At 43.3% G+C, this 19622-nt stretch overlaps 1 protein-coding gene across 1 annotated transcript; it reads left to right on the forward strand.

Annotated features, from left to right (window-relative positions):
- Nucleotides 1–3844: 3844 nt before the first annotated feature.
- Nucleotides 3845–6869, forward strand: LOC115178678 (E3 ubiquitin-protein ligase TRIM39-like). Its single transcript, XM_029739948.1, has 2 exons — nucleotides 3845–4123; nucleotides 5060–6869. Exon 2 carries the CDS (start codon nucleotides 5062–5064, stop codon nucleotides 6736–6738), a length of 1677 nt encoding a protein of 558 aa, XP_029595808.1. The 5' UTR covers nucleotides 3845–4123; nucleotides 5060–5061; the 3' UTR covers nucleotides 6739–6869.
- Nucleotides 6870–19622: the final 12753 nt, after the last annotated feature.

Here is a 19622-nt window from a genome sequence, read left to right on the forward strand (position 1 = left end):
GAAACAAAAAACATAGAATGCCCACCCATATCACACCCTGACCTAACTAAACAGAGAAAAACAGCTCTCTTAGGTCAGAGCGTGACAGAGGAAGTGTTTTCCACTAAGCTGCGAAAAGAAATAAAAAACAGAATACTTCCTCCTTCAGCGTCTCCGATTAGTCAGCACTCAACTGGCTTTCCCCTTATTGATCAGGATCTTCACTCCTTCACCTCCAACCATGCTTCACCTCCAACTTCACCTCCAACCACATGAGTTACATGTTCAGGTCTTGAGTGATGCCAATGTCTCGTTAATCCAGAGAGCTGTTGATGACACACCTTGCCATAACAATGAGCCTCCCCCACCTCATCTCCTCAAACAGACTTGACACATCGATTACGTGCCAAAAATATAAGTATTTTTATACTATGCCGTTATTTCCTGTTGTTTTACCCATAAACTATTTCATTTTTATAAGACTGGGAAACTGTTGTTTAACCAGATTTTTTTCCAACATTACAGTTTTGGTGTAAAGGGTAGGCCTTCCCTCATCTTTTAAAGCTGGTTTTTATACCTGAAAGGTGAAGCCATATCGTGAATGGTGCAAAAGGGTTTTAAAGAACAGGTAAATTGAAAAAGGGGCCAAAGGGCGGGCTGCCTTCTGAGAATTCGTAGGCGATCGAATAAACCCCCACTTCCCTCCATTCTGCTAGCAAACGTGCAATCTTTTGGAGAATAAAATCGACAAGCTACGCGGAAGATTAAACTACCTACGGGACATTAAAAACTGTAACATCTTATGCTTCACAGAGTCGTGGCTGAACGACGACACTATCAACATACAGCTGGCTGGTTACACGCTATACCGGCAGGATAGAACATCGGTGTCTTGTAAGACTATGTATTTTTGTAAATAACAGCTGGTGCACGATAACTAAGGAAGTCTCGAGCTATTGCTCGCCTGAGGTAGAGTATCTCATGATAAGCTGTAGACCACACTATCTACCAGTTTTCATCTGTATTTTTCGTAGCTGTTTACATACCACCACAGTCAGAGGCTGGCACTAAGACAGCATTGAATGAGCTGTATTTCGCCATAAGCAAACAAGAAAATGCTCACTCAGAGACGACGCTCCATGTAGCCGGGGACTTTAATGCAGGGAAACTTAAATCTGTATTACCAAATTACTATCAGCATGTCACGTGTACAACCAGAAGGGGAAAAAAACTCTGGACCACCTTTACTCCACACACAGAGACGAATACAAAGCTCTCCCTTGCCCTCCATTTGGCAAATCTGATCACTGAAACATGCATGAGAGCACCAGCTGTTTTAGAAGACTGTGTGATCACGCTCTCCGCAGCCGATGTGAGTAAGACCTTTAAACAGGTCAACATTCACATGGCCACAGGGCCTGACGGGGGGCCAGGACGTGTGCTGCGAGCAATCGCTGACCATCTGGCAAGTGTCTTCACTGACATTTTCAACCTCTCCCTGTCCGAGTCTGTAATACCAACATGTTTCAAGCAGACCACCATAGTCCTTGTGCCCAAGAACACTAAGGTAATATTGCCTAAATGACTACCGACCCATAGCACTCACATCTGTAGTCATGAAGTGCCATAATTCTATCTTCCTGAATCCTGCTTACAAGCAAAAATTCAAGCAGGAAGCACCAGTGACTAGATCAATAAAAAACTGGTTAGATGAAGCAGATGCTAAGCTACAGGACTGTTTTGCTAGCACAGACTGGAATATGTTCCGGGATTCCTCCGATAGCATTGAAGAGTACACCACATCAGTCATTGGCTTCATCAATAAGCGCATTGATGACATCATCCCCACAGTGACAGTACGTACATACCCCAACCAGAAGCCATGGATTACAGGCAGTATCCGCACTGAGCTAAAGGGTAGAGCTGCTGCTTTCAAGGAGCGGGACTCTAACCCAGAAGCGTATAAGAAATCCCTCTATGCCCTCCCGATGAACCATCAAACAGGCAAAGTATCAATACAAGATTAAGATTAAATCATACTATACCGGCTCTGATGCTCGTCGGATGCGGCAGGGCTTGCAAACCATTACAGACTACAAAGGAAGCACAGCCGAGAGCTGCCCAATGACACAAGCCTACCAGATGAGCTAAACTACTTCCATGCTCGCTTTGAGGAAAATAACACTGAAACATGCATGAGAGCACCAGCTGTTTTAGAAGACTGTGTGATCACGCTCTCCGCAGCCGATGTGAGTAAGACCTTTAAACAGGTCAACATTCACATGGCCACAGGGCCTGACGGATTACCTGGACGTGTGCTGCGAGCATTCGCTGACCATCTGGCAAGTGTCTTCACTGACATTTTCAACCTCTCCCTGTCCGAGTCTGTAATACCAACATGTTTCAAGCAGACCACCATAGTCCTTGTGCCCAAGAACACTAAGGTAACCTGCCTAAATGACTACCGACCCGTAGCACTCACGTCTGTAGCCATGAAGTGCTTTGAAAGGCTGGTCATGGCTCACATCAACACCATTATCCCAGAAACCCTAGATCCACTCCAGTTTGCATACCGCCCCAACAGATCCACAGATGATGCAATCTCTATTGCACTCCAGACTACCCTTTCCCACCTGGACAGAAGGAAAACCTATATGAGAATGCTATTCATTGACTACAGCTCAGCGTTCAACACCATAGTGCCCTCAAAGCTCATCAATAAGCTAAGGATCCTGGGACTAAACACCTCCCTCTGCAGCTGGATCCTGGACTTCCTGACGGGCCGCCCCCAGGTGGTAAGGGTAGGTAACAACACATCCGCCACGCTGATCCTCAACACGTGGGCCCCTCAGGGGTGCGTGCTCAGTCCCCTCCTGTACTCCCTGTTCACTCATGACTGCATAGCCAGGCACGACTCCAACACCATCATTAAATTTGTCGATGACACAACAGTGGTAGGCCTGATCACCAACAGTGACGAGACAGCCTATAGGGGAGGAGGTCAGAGACCTGGCCGTGTGGTGCCAGGACAACAGCCTCTCCCTCAATGTGATCAAGACAAAGGAGATGATTGTGTAGGACTGGAAAAAGAGGACCGATCACGCCCCATTCTCATTGACAGGGTTGCAGAGGAGCAGGTTGAGAGCTTCAAGTTCCTTGGTGTCCACATCACCAACATTCTAACATGGTCCAAGCACACCAAGACAGTCGTGAAGAGGGCACAACAAAACCTATTCCCCCTCAGGAGACTGAAAAGATTTGGCATGGGTCCTCAGAAGGTTCTACAACTGCACCATCGAGAGCATCCTGACTGGTTGCATCACTTCTCGGCCTCTGACCACAAGGCACTACAGAGGGTAGTGTGAACCTCTATACCAGGCGGTGTCAAAGGAAGGCCCTAAAATTGTCAAAGACTCCAGAGAACCCTAGTCATAGACTGTTCTCTCTACCGCACGGCAAGCAGTACCGGAGCACCAAGTCTAGGTCCAAGAGACTTCTAAACAGCTTCTACTCCCAAGCCATAAGACTCCTTAACATCTAATCAAATGGCTACCCAGACTATTTGCATTGCCCCCCCCCCCCATTTTTACACCGCTGCTAATCTCTGTTGTCATCTATGCATGGTCACTTTAATAACTCTACCTACATGTACATACTACCTCCACTAACCGGTGCCCCCGCACATTGACTCTGTATCGGTACCCCCCTGTATATACTGTAGTCTCGCTATTGTTGTTTTACTGCTGCTCTTTAATTACTTGTTACGTTTATCTCTTATTCTTGTCCGTATTTTTTGAAACGGCATTGTTGGTTGGGGGCTCGTAAGTAAGCATTTCACTGTAAGGTCTACACCTGTTGTATTTGGTGCGTGTGACTAATAAAGTTTGATTTGATTGAAATTACATAAGGGCGTGATCTATGAATGGTTACCTACGCTAGCAGGAAATACAAACTTACAGTAAAGCATTGCAATGCAGGTATTCTGTCACTCGACTGATGGTAAGGAGCATCAGAGACTTGATAGAAGTGGAATGTAACACATCTTGTCTTATCTTCAGAGGCTTTTTTACACAGCGGCACTACTAGGACCAGAGTTGCGGAGAGAGCAGTGTCCACACAGACACATTCATACACACAAGCGAACGTGAGTAAAGAGATAATCACAGCCCTTTCTGTTTCCAAACCTGTTTTTACTTGTTTGTCTTTAGCAAAAAAAAGAATTTCTATATAAAATCCTAAAACATACCCTACCGTTTCAATATGTTCCATATCAGGTCAATGTGACTAACTACTCTAAATCGGAATAAATGTACAGTTATTACTACTCTATATACAGTGCCTTCAGAAAGTATTCACACCCCTTGACTTTTAAGTTGTGTTACAGACAGTAGTGTATGTTTTTAGAATTTTTACAAATCAATTACATATGAAAAGCTGAAATGTCTTGTATTCAACCCCTTTGTTATGGAAAGCCTACATAATTTCTGGAGTAAACATGTGCTTAACAAGTCACATAATAAATTACATTGACTCACTCTGTGTGCAATAATAAATGTCTCACACAATTACTGTATCTGTAAGGTCATTCACTCGTGCAGTGAATTTCAAGCATAGATTCAACCACAAAGACCAGCGAGGTTTTCCAATGCCTCGCAAAGAAGGGTACCTATTGGTAGATGGATAAAAAAAAATACATTGAATATCCCTTTGAGCATGGTGAAGTTATTAATTACACTTTGGATGGTGTACCAGTACACCCAGTCACTAGAAAGATACAGGCATTCTTCCTAACTAACTCAGTTGCCGGAGAGGAATGAAACTGCTCAGGGATTTCAACATGAGGCCAAGGATGACTTTTAAACACAGAGTTTAATGGCTGTGATAGGAGAAAGCTGAGGATGGATTTTTTTTAAGTCAGGCTGTAACATAACAAAATGTGGAATAAGTCAAGAGTTATGAATACTTTCTGAAGGGCACTGTATGTTTAGTAAGCTAAGATATTGAAGTTGACTCATTCCAATAACTGATTTAGCCTATGTTTTGGGGGTTCTTTATAGTTTATATTCTTTATGTGTTCCAGATATGGCATCCCCCGGCAGTCTCCTGTCTGAAGAGCAGTTCCAGTGCTCTATCTGTCTGGATGTGTTCACTGACCCAGTCTCCATCCCATGTGGACACAACTTCTGCAAGGCCTGTATCAAAGGATACTGGGATAGCACGGGCCTGTTCCAGTGTCCCCTGTGTAAGCAGATATTCCACATAAGACCTGAACCGGATGTCAACAGAACACTCAGAGGAGTTGCAGAACTTTTTAAGGTATTGATAGTGAGAGACAGAGAGGATTTCGCTACAGAGCCTGGAGAAGTGGTCTGTGATGTCTGCACTGGCAGGAAGCGCAAGGCTCTGAAGTCCTGCATGGTTTGTCTGACCTCATACTGTGAGACTCATCTGGAGCCCCATCAGATAGCCCCAGCCCTGAAGAGACACCAACTGATCAACCCTGTAAAGAACCTTGAAGACAGGATGTGTAAGAAGCACAACAAACTCCTTGAGCTGTTCTGTAGGACTGACCAGACATGTGTGTGTCAGTTCTGCTCTGAGACTGACCACAAGGCTCACAACAGCGTACCTCTGGAAGAAGAATGTGACCAAAGGAAGTCTCAGCTTGGGAAGACAGAGGCACAAGTGAAGCAGATGATTCAGGAGCGACTGCAGAAGGTTAAGGAGATCAAACACTCAGTAGATCTCAGCAAAAAACACACTGAGAGGGAGATGTCTGACAAAGTACAGATCTTCACCGCTCTAGTTCACTCCATTGATAAATGTAAGGATGAGCTCATTTGTGTGATTGAGCAGAAGCAAGAAGCTACAGAGAAGTGGGCTGAAGGTATCATTAAAGAACTGGAGCAAGAAATCACTGAGCTGAAGAGGATAAGCTCTGAGCTGGGGCAGCTCACACACACCACGGACCATCTCCAACTCCTCCAGAGCTCCCCATCCTGGTGTCTCCCTGTAAACACCAAGGACTGGTCGGAGATCAGTGTTCAAAGCCCCCTGCACATGGGGTACATGAAGAGAGCTGTATCTCAGCTGGAAGACAAACTGACGAGTGAGGTAAAGAGATTTCATAATGAGATGGAGAATGAGCTGAAGAAGTTGTGTGAAGCTGAGATGACGATTCTGCAGTATGCAGTGAATGTGACTCTGGACCCTGATACAGCATATCCTGAACTAATCCTGTCCGTGGATGGGAAACAAGTGAGATGTGGGAACCAATCACAGAATCTCTCAAATAACCCAAAGAGATTTACTTATATATACAGTGTCCTGGGGAAGGAGGGCTTTTCCTCAGGGAAATCTTACTATGAGGTACAGGTGAAGGGCAAGACTGAATGGGATTTAGGAGTGGCCACAAAATCCATCAATAGGCAGGGGTGGTTACCACTGAGCCATGAGGATGGAGTGTGGACTTTGGGGCTGAGTACAAATAATTACTATGAGGCTAATGACCCCAAAGTACAGCTGAGCCTGAAAAAGAAGCCCCAGAAGGTGGGGGTGTTTGTGGATTATGAGGAGGGTCGGGTCTCCATTTATAATGTGGATGCCACTGCCAGATCTCACATCTGCTCTTTCACTGGCCACAAATTCACAGAGAAACTCTATCCATACTTCCACTGTGGGTATCCTGATGGTGAAAGAAACATAGCCCCACTGGTCATCTCTCCTGTCAGTCAGATGACTGGCCCAGTGCTACATTAGGGATGTTTGTCATTAAAAACATTTGTTGCTTTGTTTTCTTCCTATTAAGATGAAGATGCATAGATTTAGTAATATTGTTCTTCGTTCCTGTGTATTTTGTGTATTCTAATATACAGTGCATTCGAAAAGTATTCAGACCCCTTGACTTTTTCCGCATTTTGTTACATTACAGATTTATTCTAAAATGGATACAAAATAAAATTATCCTCATCAATCTACACACAGTACCCCATAATGACAAAGCGAAAAACAGGTTTGAGATTCTAAATTGAGCTCAGATGCATCCTGTTTCCATTGATCATCCTTGAGATGTTTCTACAACTTGTTTGGAGTCCACCTGTGGTGAATTCAATTGATTGGACATGATTTGAAAAGGCACACACCTGTCTATATAAGGTCTCACAGTTGACAGTGCATGTCAGAGCAAAAACCAAGCCATGAGGTTAAAATAATTGTCCGAAGAGCTCCGAGACAGAATTGTGTCGAGGCACAGATCTGGGGAAGGGTACCAAAACATTTCTACAGCATTGAAGGTCCCCAAGAAGACAGTGGCCTCCATCATTCTTAAATGGAAGAAGTTTGGAACCCCCAAGACTCTTCCTAGAGCTGGCCGCCCAGCCAAACTGAGCAATTGGGGGAGAAGGGCCTTGGTCAGGGAGGTGACCAAGAACCCGATGGTCACTCTGACAGAGCTCCAGAGTTCCTCTGTGGAGATGGGAGAAACTTCCAGAAGGACAACCATCTCTGCAGCAATCCACCAATCAGGCATTTATGGTAGAGTGGCCAGACGGAAGCCACTCCTCAGTAAAAGGGACATGAAATCCTGCTTGGAGTTTGCCAAAAAACACCTAAAGACTCTCAGATCATGAGAAACAAGATTCTCTGGTCTGATGAAACCAAGATTGAACTCTTTGGCCTGAATGTCAAGAGTCACGTCTGAAGGAAACCTGGCACCATCCCTACAGTGAAGCATGGTGGTGGTTGCATCATGCTGTGGGGATGTTTTTCAGTGGCAGGGACTGGGAGACTAGTCAGGATCGAGGAAAAGATGAACGGAGCAAAGTACAAAGAGATTATGGACGAAAACCTGCTCTTGAGTGCTCAGGACCTCAGACTGGGGTGAAGGTTCACCTTCCAACAGGACACCGACCCTAAGCACACAGCAAAGACAACACAGGAGTGGCTTCAGGACAATGAATGTCCTTGAGTGGCCCAGCCAGAGCCCGGACCTGAACCAGATCGAACATCTCTAGAGACCTGAAAATAGCTGTGCAGCAACACTCCCCATCCAACCTGACAGAGCTTGAGAGGACCTGCAGAGGAGAACGGGAGAAACTCCCCAAATACAGGTGTGCCAAGCTTGTGGCGTCAGACTCGAAGCTGTAATCGCTGACAAAGGTGCTTCAACAAAGAACTGAGTAAAGGGTCTGAATACTTATGTAAATTATATATTTACATTTTTGTTTTGTTTTTACATTTGCAAAACATTTTTAAAAAATATATATTTTTGCTTTGTCATTATGGGTTATTGTGTGTATATTGATGAGGGAAAAATCCATTTAATCAATTTTAGAATAAGGCTGTAACGTAACAAAATGTGGAAAAAGTAAAGGGGTCTGAATACTTTCCGAATGCACTGTATACTCAGAGGTGGAAAAAGTGCCCAATTGTCATGCTTGAGTAAAAGTAAAGATACCTTAATAGAAAATGACTCAAGTAAAAGTGAAAGTCACCCAGTGAAATACTAATTGAGTAAAAGTCTAAAAGTATTTGGTTTGAAATATACTTAAGTATCAAAAGTAAAAGTATAAATCATTTCAAATATTTCAAATTTAGTGAGTCTGTCAGATCAGATGCAGTAGGGATAACCAGGGTGACGTTCTCTTGATAAATGTATAAATTGGACCATTTTCCTGTCCTGCTAAGCATTCAAAATGTAACAAGTAATTTTGGGTGTGAGAATACATCACTTTCCTCCTTTATTTATGTATGGAGTTAAAAGTTCATTATTTTCTTTAGGAATGTTGTGAAGTAAAAGTAAAAGTTGTCAAAAATAGAAATAGTAAAATTAAGTACAGATACCCCCAAAAACTATTTAAGTAGTACTTTAAAGTATTTTTACTTAAGTACTGTATACCACTGTATAGTAGCTAATCGCCTGGTATAAATGTATGATTACAACTTACTCTCATTTATTATGTGAAAATAAAGAACAAGTACTTCCCTAAACTGTGTGTGTTGATCCGTCTCTGTATGTTGGATCAATGGCTTTAATAGAAAACGCCAAAGGAGTGTGGGGAACAGCATTCCTGGCATTGTTAATTGAACTAATCTGATCTGGTCTGACAGGAACAACAGGCAGGTGTGTGTTCCAGCAAACACCTTTTCACATCCAGTAATTCAGGCAGACTATTTGAACACATTTTGTGATGAAATGCAAAGGCCTAAGTGATTTATTTAATGTAGATTCTGAGCTCTTTTTCGTAAACATGATAATCTCAGGTCATATGCAGGTAGTACAAACCTGGGTGAAATGTACATTTGCTATTTCAAATACTTGAGGTGCATTTTAGCCTTCCCGGCACAATGGAACCAATAGGAATAGTTCCAAAAGTGCAAAACTGCCCACCTGACACACTGAATGTTAGCTAAATCAATCATGCCTCAAGTATGTGAAAGAAAATAAACATGCAGGTTATTGACTCAGGCCTAATGTGGCTTTGTGCCAGGCTAAAGTTACAGTATATATGACTGCTCTGACCACACCTTATCTAACTGACCCATAATTTGACATAACAACACCTCCTACTGAATCTGATGTATCAATGCACAATGTGCCCACACTATACAGTAGAATGTCCTAGATGCGGCTGTTTGCAGTAATGACAAAGCTAAATAGCAGTGCACCAATTACTAATAATTCCACCAGGGGCGAAAATCTGATATCAACTTTGGAGGGGACAATTACATAAAATTTTCTCAAGAGCAATTCCTGAGGGGGACACCAAAAGTAGTGCTGTAACACATAGCCTACATTGTAATATGGTAAATATATATTGAGGAACCAAAGAAATAAAGTGTTTTCCGTACTCCTAACTACCGGTACCCAAAACTACACAACTAATCACAACAGCAATACCATTGCCTTTAACAAATCTTAGTTCAGTCACCAGTTTAAGTTGAGAGTGGGGGTATCCATGGCATTTTCCAATTATGTTCCTATTTTACAAGTCAAAAAAATTGAGAACCTTTCATAATGTTGCCAAACAAAGACTCAACAAACTTACCTGAGACTCCCTGTCTCTGCCAGTCTGTCCCTGCATATCTGTCCCCAACTCTGCTGTCTGTGTGCCATCTGTTGCCTGCTCTGCCTAATGACATCATTGTGAAACATTTCCATTAGAATTTCATTTCTTTCTTATGAACATTTTATCAACTCGTCTTTGAGATATTAGGCTACTAGGGTTCTTACTTTGCGTTTTGGTGTACTGAAAAATACTCTGATGTCCGTCTTTTATTTTTCTGCCATTTTTCTACCTGGCTGGCTGGCTGGCTACACACACACACAGTGTGTAGGTTATTTACAGTAGGAGATGGGCTTCTATCATCTTATCTTTTATCATTCTATTTGGGCTTTGATCTAAAAGGTAGCTAGCAAATGTGAAACGGATTAAAATGACAAGAGTTGACAGCTGTATTAGTTCACCATTTACACAACATATGCTGCAACCTTTTGTAATTTTAATAGTTTGTTTCATATTGGCTGGCTTCCAACAATAGCTGAATTTGCAAAGCTAGCGAGCACCAATTCCGTTTCAGTGGTGTTTGCTATAATCTTTGCTACCCGTGTTAAATAAAGGTGAAATAAAATAAATAAATAAAAGTTCCCTTGCGACAATTTAGCTTTTGCAACGAGACCATTAAATATATTTAAGACAATGGTAGAAGAGAGTGTAGTTCTGTTCAGTTTGGAATTCAGTTTATCGCTAACCTTATCGCAGGGACTTTGAAGCACTAACTTACATCATCTGCATGCTGATCTTGGAATAAATTGACGATAGCAAAGATTCCATCTTTGACGACGCCACATAAATGGAATAGGTACTAGCTAGCTTAATAGTTAATATTTGCGCGCTAGCTCTGCATATTCAGCTAGTGTGTGTGCGCGATTGACTGGATTAACCTCACTTCAGTTACGTTCATTGAGTGCCTTTCAGACAGTAGATACAACCCCTCTGTTACCTTGCCAACTAAGGAACTGGCAGTGGATCAAAACATTGTGAGGCAAAGGGTGGGGGGGGTCGCAATCTTTTGAAACTTAAAAACGCGCTATTAAGTGTCTATAATCAGCACAATTGCTTTCATTGCGTATTATTAATATTATTTAAATGACATAGTTATGTTTCAGTGATATATTGGGGGGGACAAATCATATTTTTCCAAGGATGGGGGGGTCGTGTCCCCCCCGTCCCCCCGGGATTTCCGCCCCTGAATTCCACACACATTATATTGATAATGGTTCAGTTCCACCGTTAAGGGAACTGCGGTGAAGGTGACCCATCTGTCAAGCCCACGTAATAGGGGAAATGTAATTATAATGCTGCACCTGTTAAGGGTTGGGTGACAAAGACATTAGATGTGCGTTTCTGGGTCAGAGCCTACATGTTCTTGTTGTTAACCTGTCTGGGCTAGGGGGCAGTATTTGCACGGCCGGATAAAAAATTTACCCGATTTAATCTGTTGTGGCTAGGGGGCAGTATTTTGCACGGCCGGATAAAAAACGTACCCGATTTAAACTGGTTACTACTCTTGCCCAGAAACGAGAATATGCATGTAATTAGTAGATTTGGATAGAAAACACTCTAAAGTTTCTAAAACTGTTTGAATGGTGTCTGTGAGTATAACAGAACCCATATGGCAGGCCAAAACCTGAAAAGATTCCATACAGGAAGTGCCCTGTCTGACAATTTGTTTTCCTTCTGTTGCATCTCTATCGAAAATACAGCATCTCTGCTGTAACGTGACATTTTCTAAGGCTTCCATTGGCTCTCAGAAGGCGCCAGAAAGTGGAATGAGATGTCTGCAGTCTCTGGGCAAAGTAGAGCAGCTCTGTTAGTTACTGGTCAGGCTGGGGACAGTGACACTGGAGATGAACGTTCATGAGAATTCTCCATGTTTTTCTTTCAGCCTTTGAATGAATACAACGTCGCCCGGTTGGAATATTATCGCTATTTTACGAGAAAAATCTCATAAAAATGGATTTTAAACAGCGTTTGACATGCTTCGAAGTACGGTAATGGAATATTTTGAATTTTTTTGTCACAAAATGCGTTCACGCGTCACCCTTCGGATAGTTACCTGAACGCATGAACAAAACGCCGGTATTTGGATATAACTATGGATTATTTGGAACCAAAACAACATTTGTTGTTGAAGTAGAAGTCCTGGGAGTGCATTCTGACGAAGAACAGCAAAGGTAATCCTTTAATAATAATAATTTTTCTTATAGTAAATCTGAGTTTGGTGAGGGCCAAACTTGGTGGGTGTCAAATTAGCTAGCTGTGATGGCCGGGCTTTGTACTCAGAATATTGCAAAATGTGCTTTCGCCGAAAAGCTATTTGAAAATCTGACACCGCGATTGCATAAAGGAGTCCTGTATCTATAATTCTTAAAATAATTGTTATGTATTTTGTGAACGTTAATCGTGAGTAATTTAGTAAATTCACCGGAAGTTTGCGGTGGGTATGCTAGTTCTGAACATCACATGCTAATGTAAAAAGCTGGTTTTTGATATAAATATGAACTTGATTGAACAAAACATGCATGTATTGTATAACATAATGTCCTAGGAGTGTCATCTGGTGAAGATTATCAAAGGTTAGTGCTGCATTTAGCTGTGGTTTTGGTTTTTGTGACATATATGCTTGCTTTGAAAATGGCTGTGTGATTATTTTTGTCAGGGTACTCTCCTGACATAATCTAATGTTTTGCTTTCGCTGTAAAGCCTTTTTGAAATCGGACAATGTGGTTAGATTAACAAGAGTCTTGTCTTTAAAATGGTGTAAAATAGTCATATGTTTGAGAAATTGAAGTCATAGCATTTTTGAGGTATTTGTATTTCGCGCCATGCGATTCCACTGGCTGTTGACTAGGGTGGGACGCAAACGTCCCACCTAGCCCAGGGAGGTTAATTGGGATCTTATGTAGGTCGCTGAAACACTGGAGATTGGACCAAGTTCTGTTACCTGAATCAGGGGTCACTGCAGAAGAAGAGAAGGACTTCTGCCGAGGAATAGATTTTTGGGGTCTTGTGTCTGAGTTTGACTCTGAAAAATGATATTCATATAAGCTAGGTTACTGTAACAGGGGTTGAGATCTGCCCAAGCTCTGCTATCTGAGTCAGAGGGCACGGACTGCAGAAATGGAGCAGCATTTTCAAGGAATTCAGTTGTTGTGGTTGTGTGTCTGGGTTTGAGTATGAACATGTTTTTTAAAGGTAAGGCTGAACAGCAATGGTGTTCATTTTTCTATTGGACTCAGTGGAATATAATAAAATGTGGGTCAGCAATGTAGGGCGAATTGCACAATATCACCTACACAGAGATGACTTACTACAATCACACCTACAAGAGGGCTCTTACAGCCATGCTGTAAGTGGGCTCTCCTACTGCTTGCATATAGATGATTTCACTGCATAATGGCCCTTACAAGGATGTCCTGTTGAATGTTAAACAAATCCTTTCCTGGTGTACAATAGCACACACCACCACGTACTGTGGTACTTAGCAAGCGTGGGACTGTGTAATTATGGGTCAAACACAAACAAATAATCCTGTTTATTTCAGCTTCAGGAAACATTTTATCTGTTGACCAATGGGTGGTTATTCCTATAACACGTCTGTCCTTCTCTTTCCCATGTCGTCAGTGCACTAGAGGACGTTAGCACTGGCTGAATGTCTGCTGTCATAGCCGGTTAACATTAAAGAGTGTGTCTATGGCAAATGCTTGCCCGGAGAGGAGAGCTCAACAACTTTTTCATTAGACTCTCAAGGATTTCATCAGAAACAACAGATTGAGGTGGCTCATCCTCTCTCGGTGATGAAGCTGCTATGACTAAACGCAGCACCTGTTCATGAGGAGAATTTGGGCCGAGGCTGAGCGGTAGTGAGGAGGATAAGCCTCTTCTTTCCGGAATGTTCTGGCTGTTTCCGAGCCAGTCTCGCATGGCAGCTCGTCATGCGTGCCCGTGGCAGAGATGTGACGGCCCAATAAGACGTGGCATAACGGATCTGTCCCTGTCACACACCATTAGGGCCAACGCAGACTGGCAGCCAGGCCATCTGACTGCTGCTGTAGAGTCACACTCACGCACGCATACACACACACACACACACACACACACACACACACACACACACACACACACACACACACACACACACACACACACACACACACACACACACACACACACACACACACACACACACAGGAAGAAAACCAGGAGTTGCATGCATAGCACGCATCGCCACCAACACACTCACATGCAGGCAAACTAAAAGAATTCAGACACACACACAAACACTCTTGTCCTGTCAGTGTTGTAGTAGTGTGTGTGCCCAATGCCCACGCCCCACAGGCTCACAGTGCCTTGTCCTTTGAGAGTCTTATGTCTGTAAATATCTGAGACTGGCTCCGTTCCAGAACAAAATCGATTGTAAACAGCATACATTAATCGATCAGATCTTCATTTGAATTCCCTCCACACCAACATGAGTCATGAAGGTTATCTGTCAGGGTGTTGAGAGTGTTGTTTTGCTTGCTGCTTATTCCCTGTTAGCACAGCGAGTCATACAATCAAATGTATTTATAAAGCCCTTTTTACATCAGCAGATGTCACAAAGTGCTTACACAGAACCCAGCCTAAAACCCCAAACAGCAAGCAATGCAGATGTAGAAGTACGGTGGATAGGAAAAACTCCCTAGGAAAGCAGGAACCTATGAAGAAACCTAGAGAGGAACAAGGCTCTGAGGGGTGGCCAATCCTCTTTTGGCTGTAGATTATAAGAGTACATGGCAATTAAGGCCAGATCGGTCTTAAAGATGTTCAAACGTTCATAGATGACCAGCAGGATCAAATAATAATCACAGGGGATGTAGAGGGTGCAGCAGGTCAGCACCTCATGAGTAAATGTCAGTTAGCTTTCCACATGCGAGCATTCAGAGGTCGAGACAGCAGGTGCTGTAGAGAGAGAGAGAGAGAGAGAGCGAGAGAAAAGGAGGGAGAGAGAGAGGGAGGGAGAGGGAGAGAGAGGGTCAAAAACAGCAGGTCCGGGACAAGGTACCACATCCGGTGAACAGGTCAGGGTTCCGTAGCCACATGCAAAACAGCAGAAACTGGATCAGCATCAAGACCAGGTGGACTGGGGACGGGGACAGCCAGGAGTCATCAGGCCAGGTAGTCCTGAGGCAGGTACTCCAGGAGGGGAGCAAGAGAGAGCGAAAGAGGGGAGAGAATTATGAGAGAATTGAATTGAGGGAGCATACTTAATTTCACACAGGATACCAAATAAGAGGAGAATTTCACCAGACAGGACAGACTGACCCTAGCCCCCAAGCACATAGACTATTGCAGCATAGATACTGGATACTGAGACGGGGGGAGGTTGGGGGATACTGTAGCCCTGTCCGACGATAACCCCGGACAGGGCCAACCAGGCAGGATATAACCCCACCCACTTTGCCAAAGCACAGCCCCCACACCACTAAAAGGATATCAACAGACCACCAACTTACTGCCCTGAGACTGGTAGAGTATAGCCCACGAAGATCTCCTCCATAGCACGAGTCTGAGGGGACGTAAGACCGGACAGGAAGATCACGTCAGTGACTCAACCCACTGAAGTCAAGTATAGCGAAAAAAGGCACGACGTGAGTCATCCCTCCTAACGACAGCATGGAAGAGCACTAGTAAGCCAGTGACTCAGCCCCCATAATAAGGTCAGCCCCCGTAACAGGAGCATGTGTAAATGGTGATGATACCGCTGTAGCCCTATACCAAGAACAGGGACTATAGTCTGATAGCTATGCCACTGCCATGTTAAACATCCCCCCCCCCGTCATGTCATCTCAGCACCTGGGGCAACATTTGTCTTCTGATAAGGAATGAATTTAAGTTACTATTCTGCCTTTTGGCATCTCCATCTTGCAATTTCATTTTCTCTACAAATAAAAGTTGTCTGAACCGATTTGCACATCACTGAGTAGGTTAGTGGAGGGGCATCCAAGATAAACATTCAATATTCAAACTCCATAGCAGCACAGGTGTGGCGGGGGGGAAACAAATCTGGGGCCTGTAGTTTTTCCTGATCTGGAAACCTAACCAGGTAAAACTCCAGACCTTATACGGTATGACGTGATTCATCTGTTGTAAAAAGGTTTAATTTGGGCGAAGATGGGACCAGAGTTTTTCTAATCAGGTCACATGGTTTTAAAAAAACTTCCTGGAAAAACTCCTGGCCTTGGGGAGGATGAAAACCCTGTGAAACTGCAGCAACCTTGTATATGTTCATTTGAATTATATTTTAAAGAAGAAGGACTAGGGGTTTTCTATACACAGACACAGAAAAAACAACACGATTGGACAATAAAACCTTTACTCACAGTCTATGTCAGCTATTGTGTTAATTGATTAATTCCAGTTAATAATTTTGGTTTGAAAAAGTATACTTCGCCTAGTCAGCCCAAGTTTGAATATAAACCAAATTTGATCCCATTCATATTTTCTCATAAACAAATGGGCTATAAATACACAACGTTACAGCTTGTTTACCCTTGCCAGAGGGACAGGGCGCATAGTAGGCTAGACTATGCAGCTGCTGTTGTTAGTAGCCTACAGTTGATCAGACTGAAAAAAATTGTCTTGTTTCCATGCTTGAGTTTTTGCTTGTGTCTGTCGGGAGTAAAGTGATGTGTTCTCACACATAAATGAGATTCTGGCGCCGACAGAGATGGCCGCCTCGCTTCTCGTTCCTAGGAAACTATGCAGTATTTTGTTTTTTTATGAGTTATTTCTTACATTGTTACCCCAGGTAATCTTAGGTTTAATTACATACAGTCGGGAGGAACTATTGGATATAAGAGCAACATCAACTCACCAACATTACGACCAGGAATACGACTTTCCTTAAGCAGATCCCCTGTTTGGACCACCACCCAGGACAATGGATCGGATACCAGCCGGCGACCCAAAACAACGGCACCACAGAAGGGGCAGACGGAGAGGTCTTCTGGTCAGGCTCCGTAGACGGAGCATACTACTCGCCAATGTCCAGTCTCTTGACAACAAGGTAGACGAAATCCGAGCAAGGGTTGCCTTCCAGAGAGACATCAGAGATTGTAAAGTTCTTTGTTTCACGGAAACATGGCTCACTCGGATTACGTCATCAGAGTCGGTACAACCACCTGGCTTCTTCACACATCACGCCGACAGAAACCAACATCTCTCTGGTAAGAAGAAGGGTGGGGGTGTATGCCTTATGATTAACGAGACATGGTGTGATCATAACAACATACAGGAACTCAAGTCCTTTTGTTCACCTGACCTAGAATTCCTTACAATCAAATGCCGACTGCATTATCAACCAAGAGAATTCTCTTCGACCATAATCACAGTCATGTATATTCCCCCCCAAGCAGACACATCGACGGCCCTGAAAGAACCTAATTTGACTCTACGTAAACTGGAAACCACATATCCTGAGGCTGCATCTATTTAGCTGGGGATTTTAACAAGGCTAATCTGAAAACAAGGCTCCCTAAATTTTATCAGCATATCGAATGCGTGACCCGGGCTGGCAAAACCCTGGATCATTGTTATTCTAACTTCCGCGACGCATATAAAGCCCTCCCCCGTCCTCCTTTTGGAAAATCTGACCACGATTCCATTTTGTTGCTCCCAGCCTATAGACAGAAACTAAAACAGGAAGTGCCCGCGCTCAGGTCTGTTCAACGCTGGCCCGACCAATCAGATTCCACACTTCAAGATTGCTTTGATCACGTGGACTGGGATATAGCGTCGGACAATAACATCGATGAATACGCTGATTCGGTGAGCGAGTTTATTAGCAAGTGCATCAGTGATGTTGTGCCCACAGTATCTATTAAAACATTCCCCAACCAGAAACTGTAGATTGATGGCAGCATTCGCGCAAAACTGAAAGCGTGAACCACTGCTTTTAATCTTGGCAAGGTGACCGGAAACATGACAGAATACAAACAGTGTAGCTATTCCCTCCGCAAGGCAATCAAACAAGCAAAGTGTCAATATAGAGACAAAGTAGAGTCACAATTCAACGGCTCAGACACGAGAGGTATGTGGCAGGGTCTACAGTCAATCACGGACTACAAAAGGAAAACCAACCCCATCGTGGACCACGATGTCTGGCTCCTAGACAAACTAAATAACTTCTTTGCTCGCTTTGAGGACAATACAGTGCCACTGACATGGCCCGCTACCAAAACCTGCGGGCAATCCTTCACTGCAGCCAACGTGAGTAAAACATTTAAACGTGTTAACCTTCGCAAGGCTGCCGGCCCAGACGGCATCCCCAGCCACGTCCTCAGAGCATGCGCAGACCAGATGGCTGGTGTGTTTACGGACATATTCAATCAATCCTTATCCCAGTCTGCTGTTCCCACATGCTTCAAGAGGGTCACCATTGTTCCTGTTCCCAAGAAAGCAAAGGTAACTGAACTAAATGACTATTGCCCCATAGCACTCACTTCCGTCATCATAAAGTGCTTTGAGTCAAGGACCATATCACCTCCACCCTACCTGACACCCTAGACCGGGGGTCGGCAACTCGCGGCTCTTTAGCGCTGCCCTAGTGGCTCCCTGGAGCTTTTTCAAAAATATGAAAATGGAAAAAGATGGTGTGAATATATTTTTTGTTTTAATATAATTTATTATCCAATGCTGTAAAAATGTGTATAATAAATATTTAATTTCAACATTTCTGTCAACGAAGATTTACGTCATAGCCTGCGACACACGTTTCTTTCAGCTCGGCGTAGTGCCAGACAGGTGGCTGTTGCAAACAAACCGGCGGGTGTGTCATGGGCCATGGATCCCAAAGGGAAAAAGAGAAAGATAGCTGAGGAGAACAGAGGATTCCACAGTTCTTGGACCGAATCATTTGCTTTCATTGCCAATGCGGAAGGACTGCCTGCATGTTTGCTTTGTAATGAGAAGTTGTCAAATAACAAAAAGAGTAATGTGGAAAGACATTTCCATTCTTCCTGACAGTTATAGGAACATGAAGAAATATGAATTTGGAGTATTATCCATCTTTGGATCAACATACCTGTGCAAGCAGATATTCTCAAACATGAACTACATAAAATCCAAATACCGCACCCGCCTCACAGATGAGAGCTTGCAGTCCTGCGTGAAGTTACATCTTACATGCCCGATGTTGAGAAGCTGTCCAGTGATGTCCGAAAACAGAAGTCACATTAAACGGGTAAGAACACAATCCTGTCATAGGCACATATTTAGTAACAAAGTGGCTGTTTTTGTTTTTTCGAATCCTAAAATAAAAATGACATCAAAAATCTGATTTCTGTATTGTATTTCTATAATTTCATCAATGCAACGAAACATAATACATTAATATTATAATGGAAGTTAAACTTAAAGCACCAACGTACAGCAGAGTAGTCACGTTGTGCGTCATTCTCTCCAGGATGCGCTGCAGGTAAAATAAACGTTTAATCATGAATGCTCATTATGTATTTGTAGCCTACTTATCATTTTGATAGTAGGCTAATATAGCTAATAGACACTTACAGCATGTGTTGCCTTCATTATAAGGCTTATATA

The sequence above is a fragment of the Salmo trutta genome, chromosome 38 (genome assembly GCF_901001165.1).
Source record: "Salmo trutta chromosome 38, fSalTru1.1, whole genome shotgun sequence".
NCBI classification, from domain to species: domain Eukaryota; kingdom Metazoa; phylum Chordata; class Actinopteri; order Salmoniformes; family Salmonidae; genus Salmo; species Salmo trutta.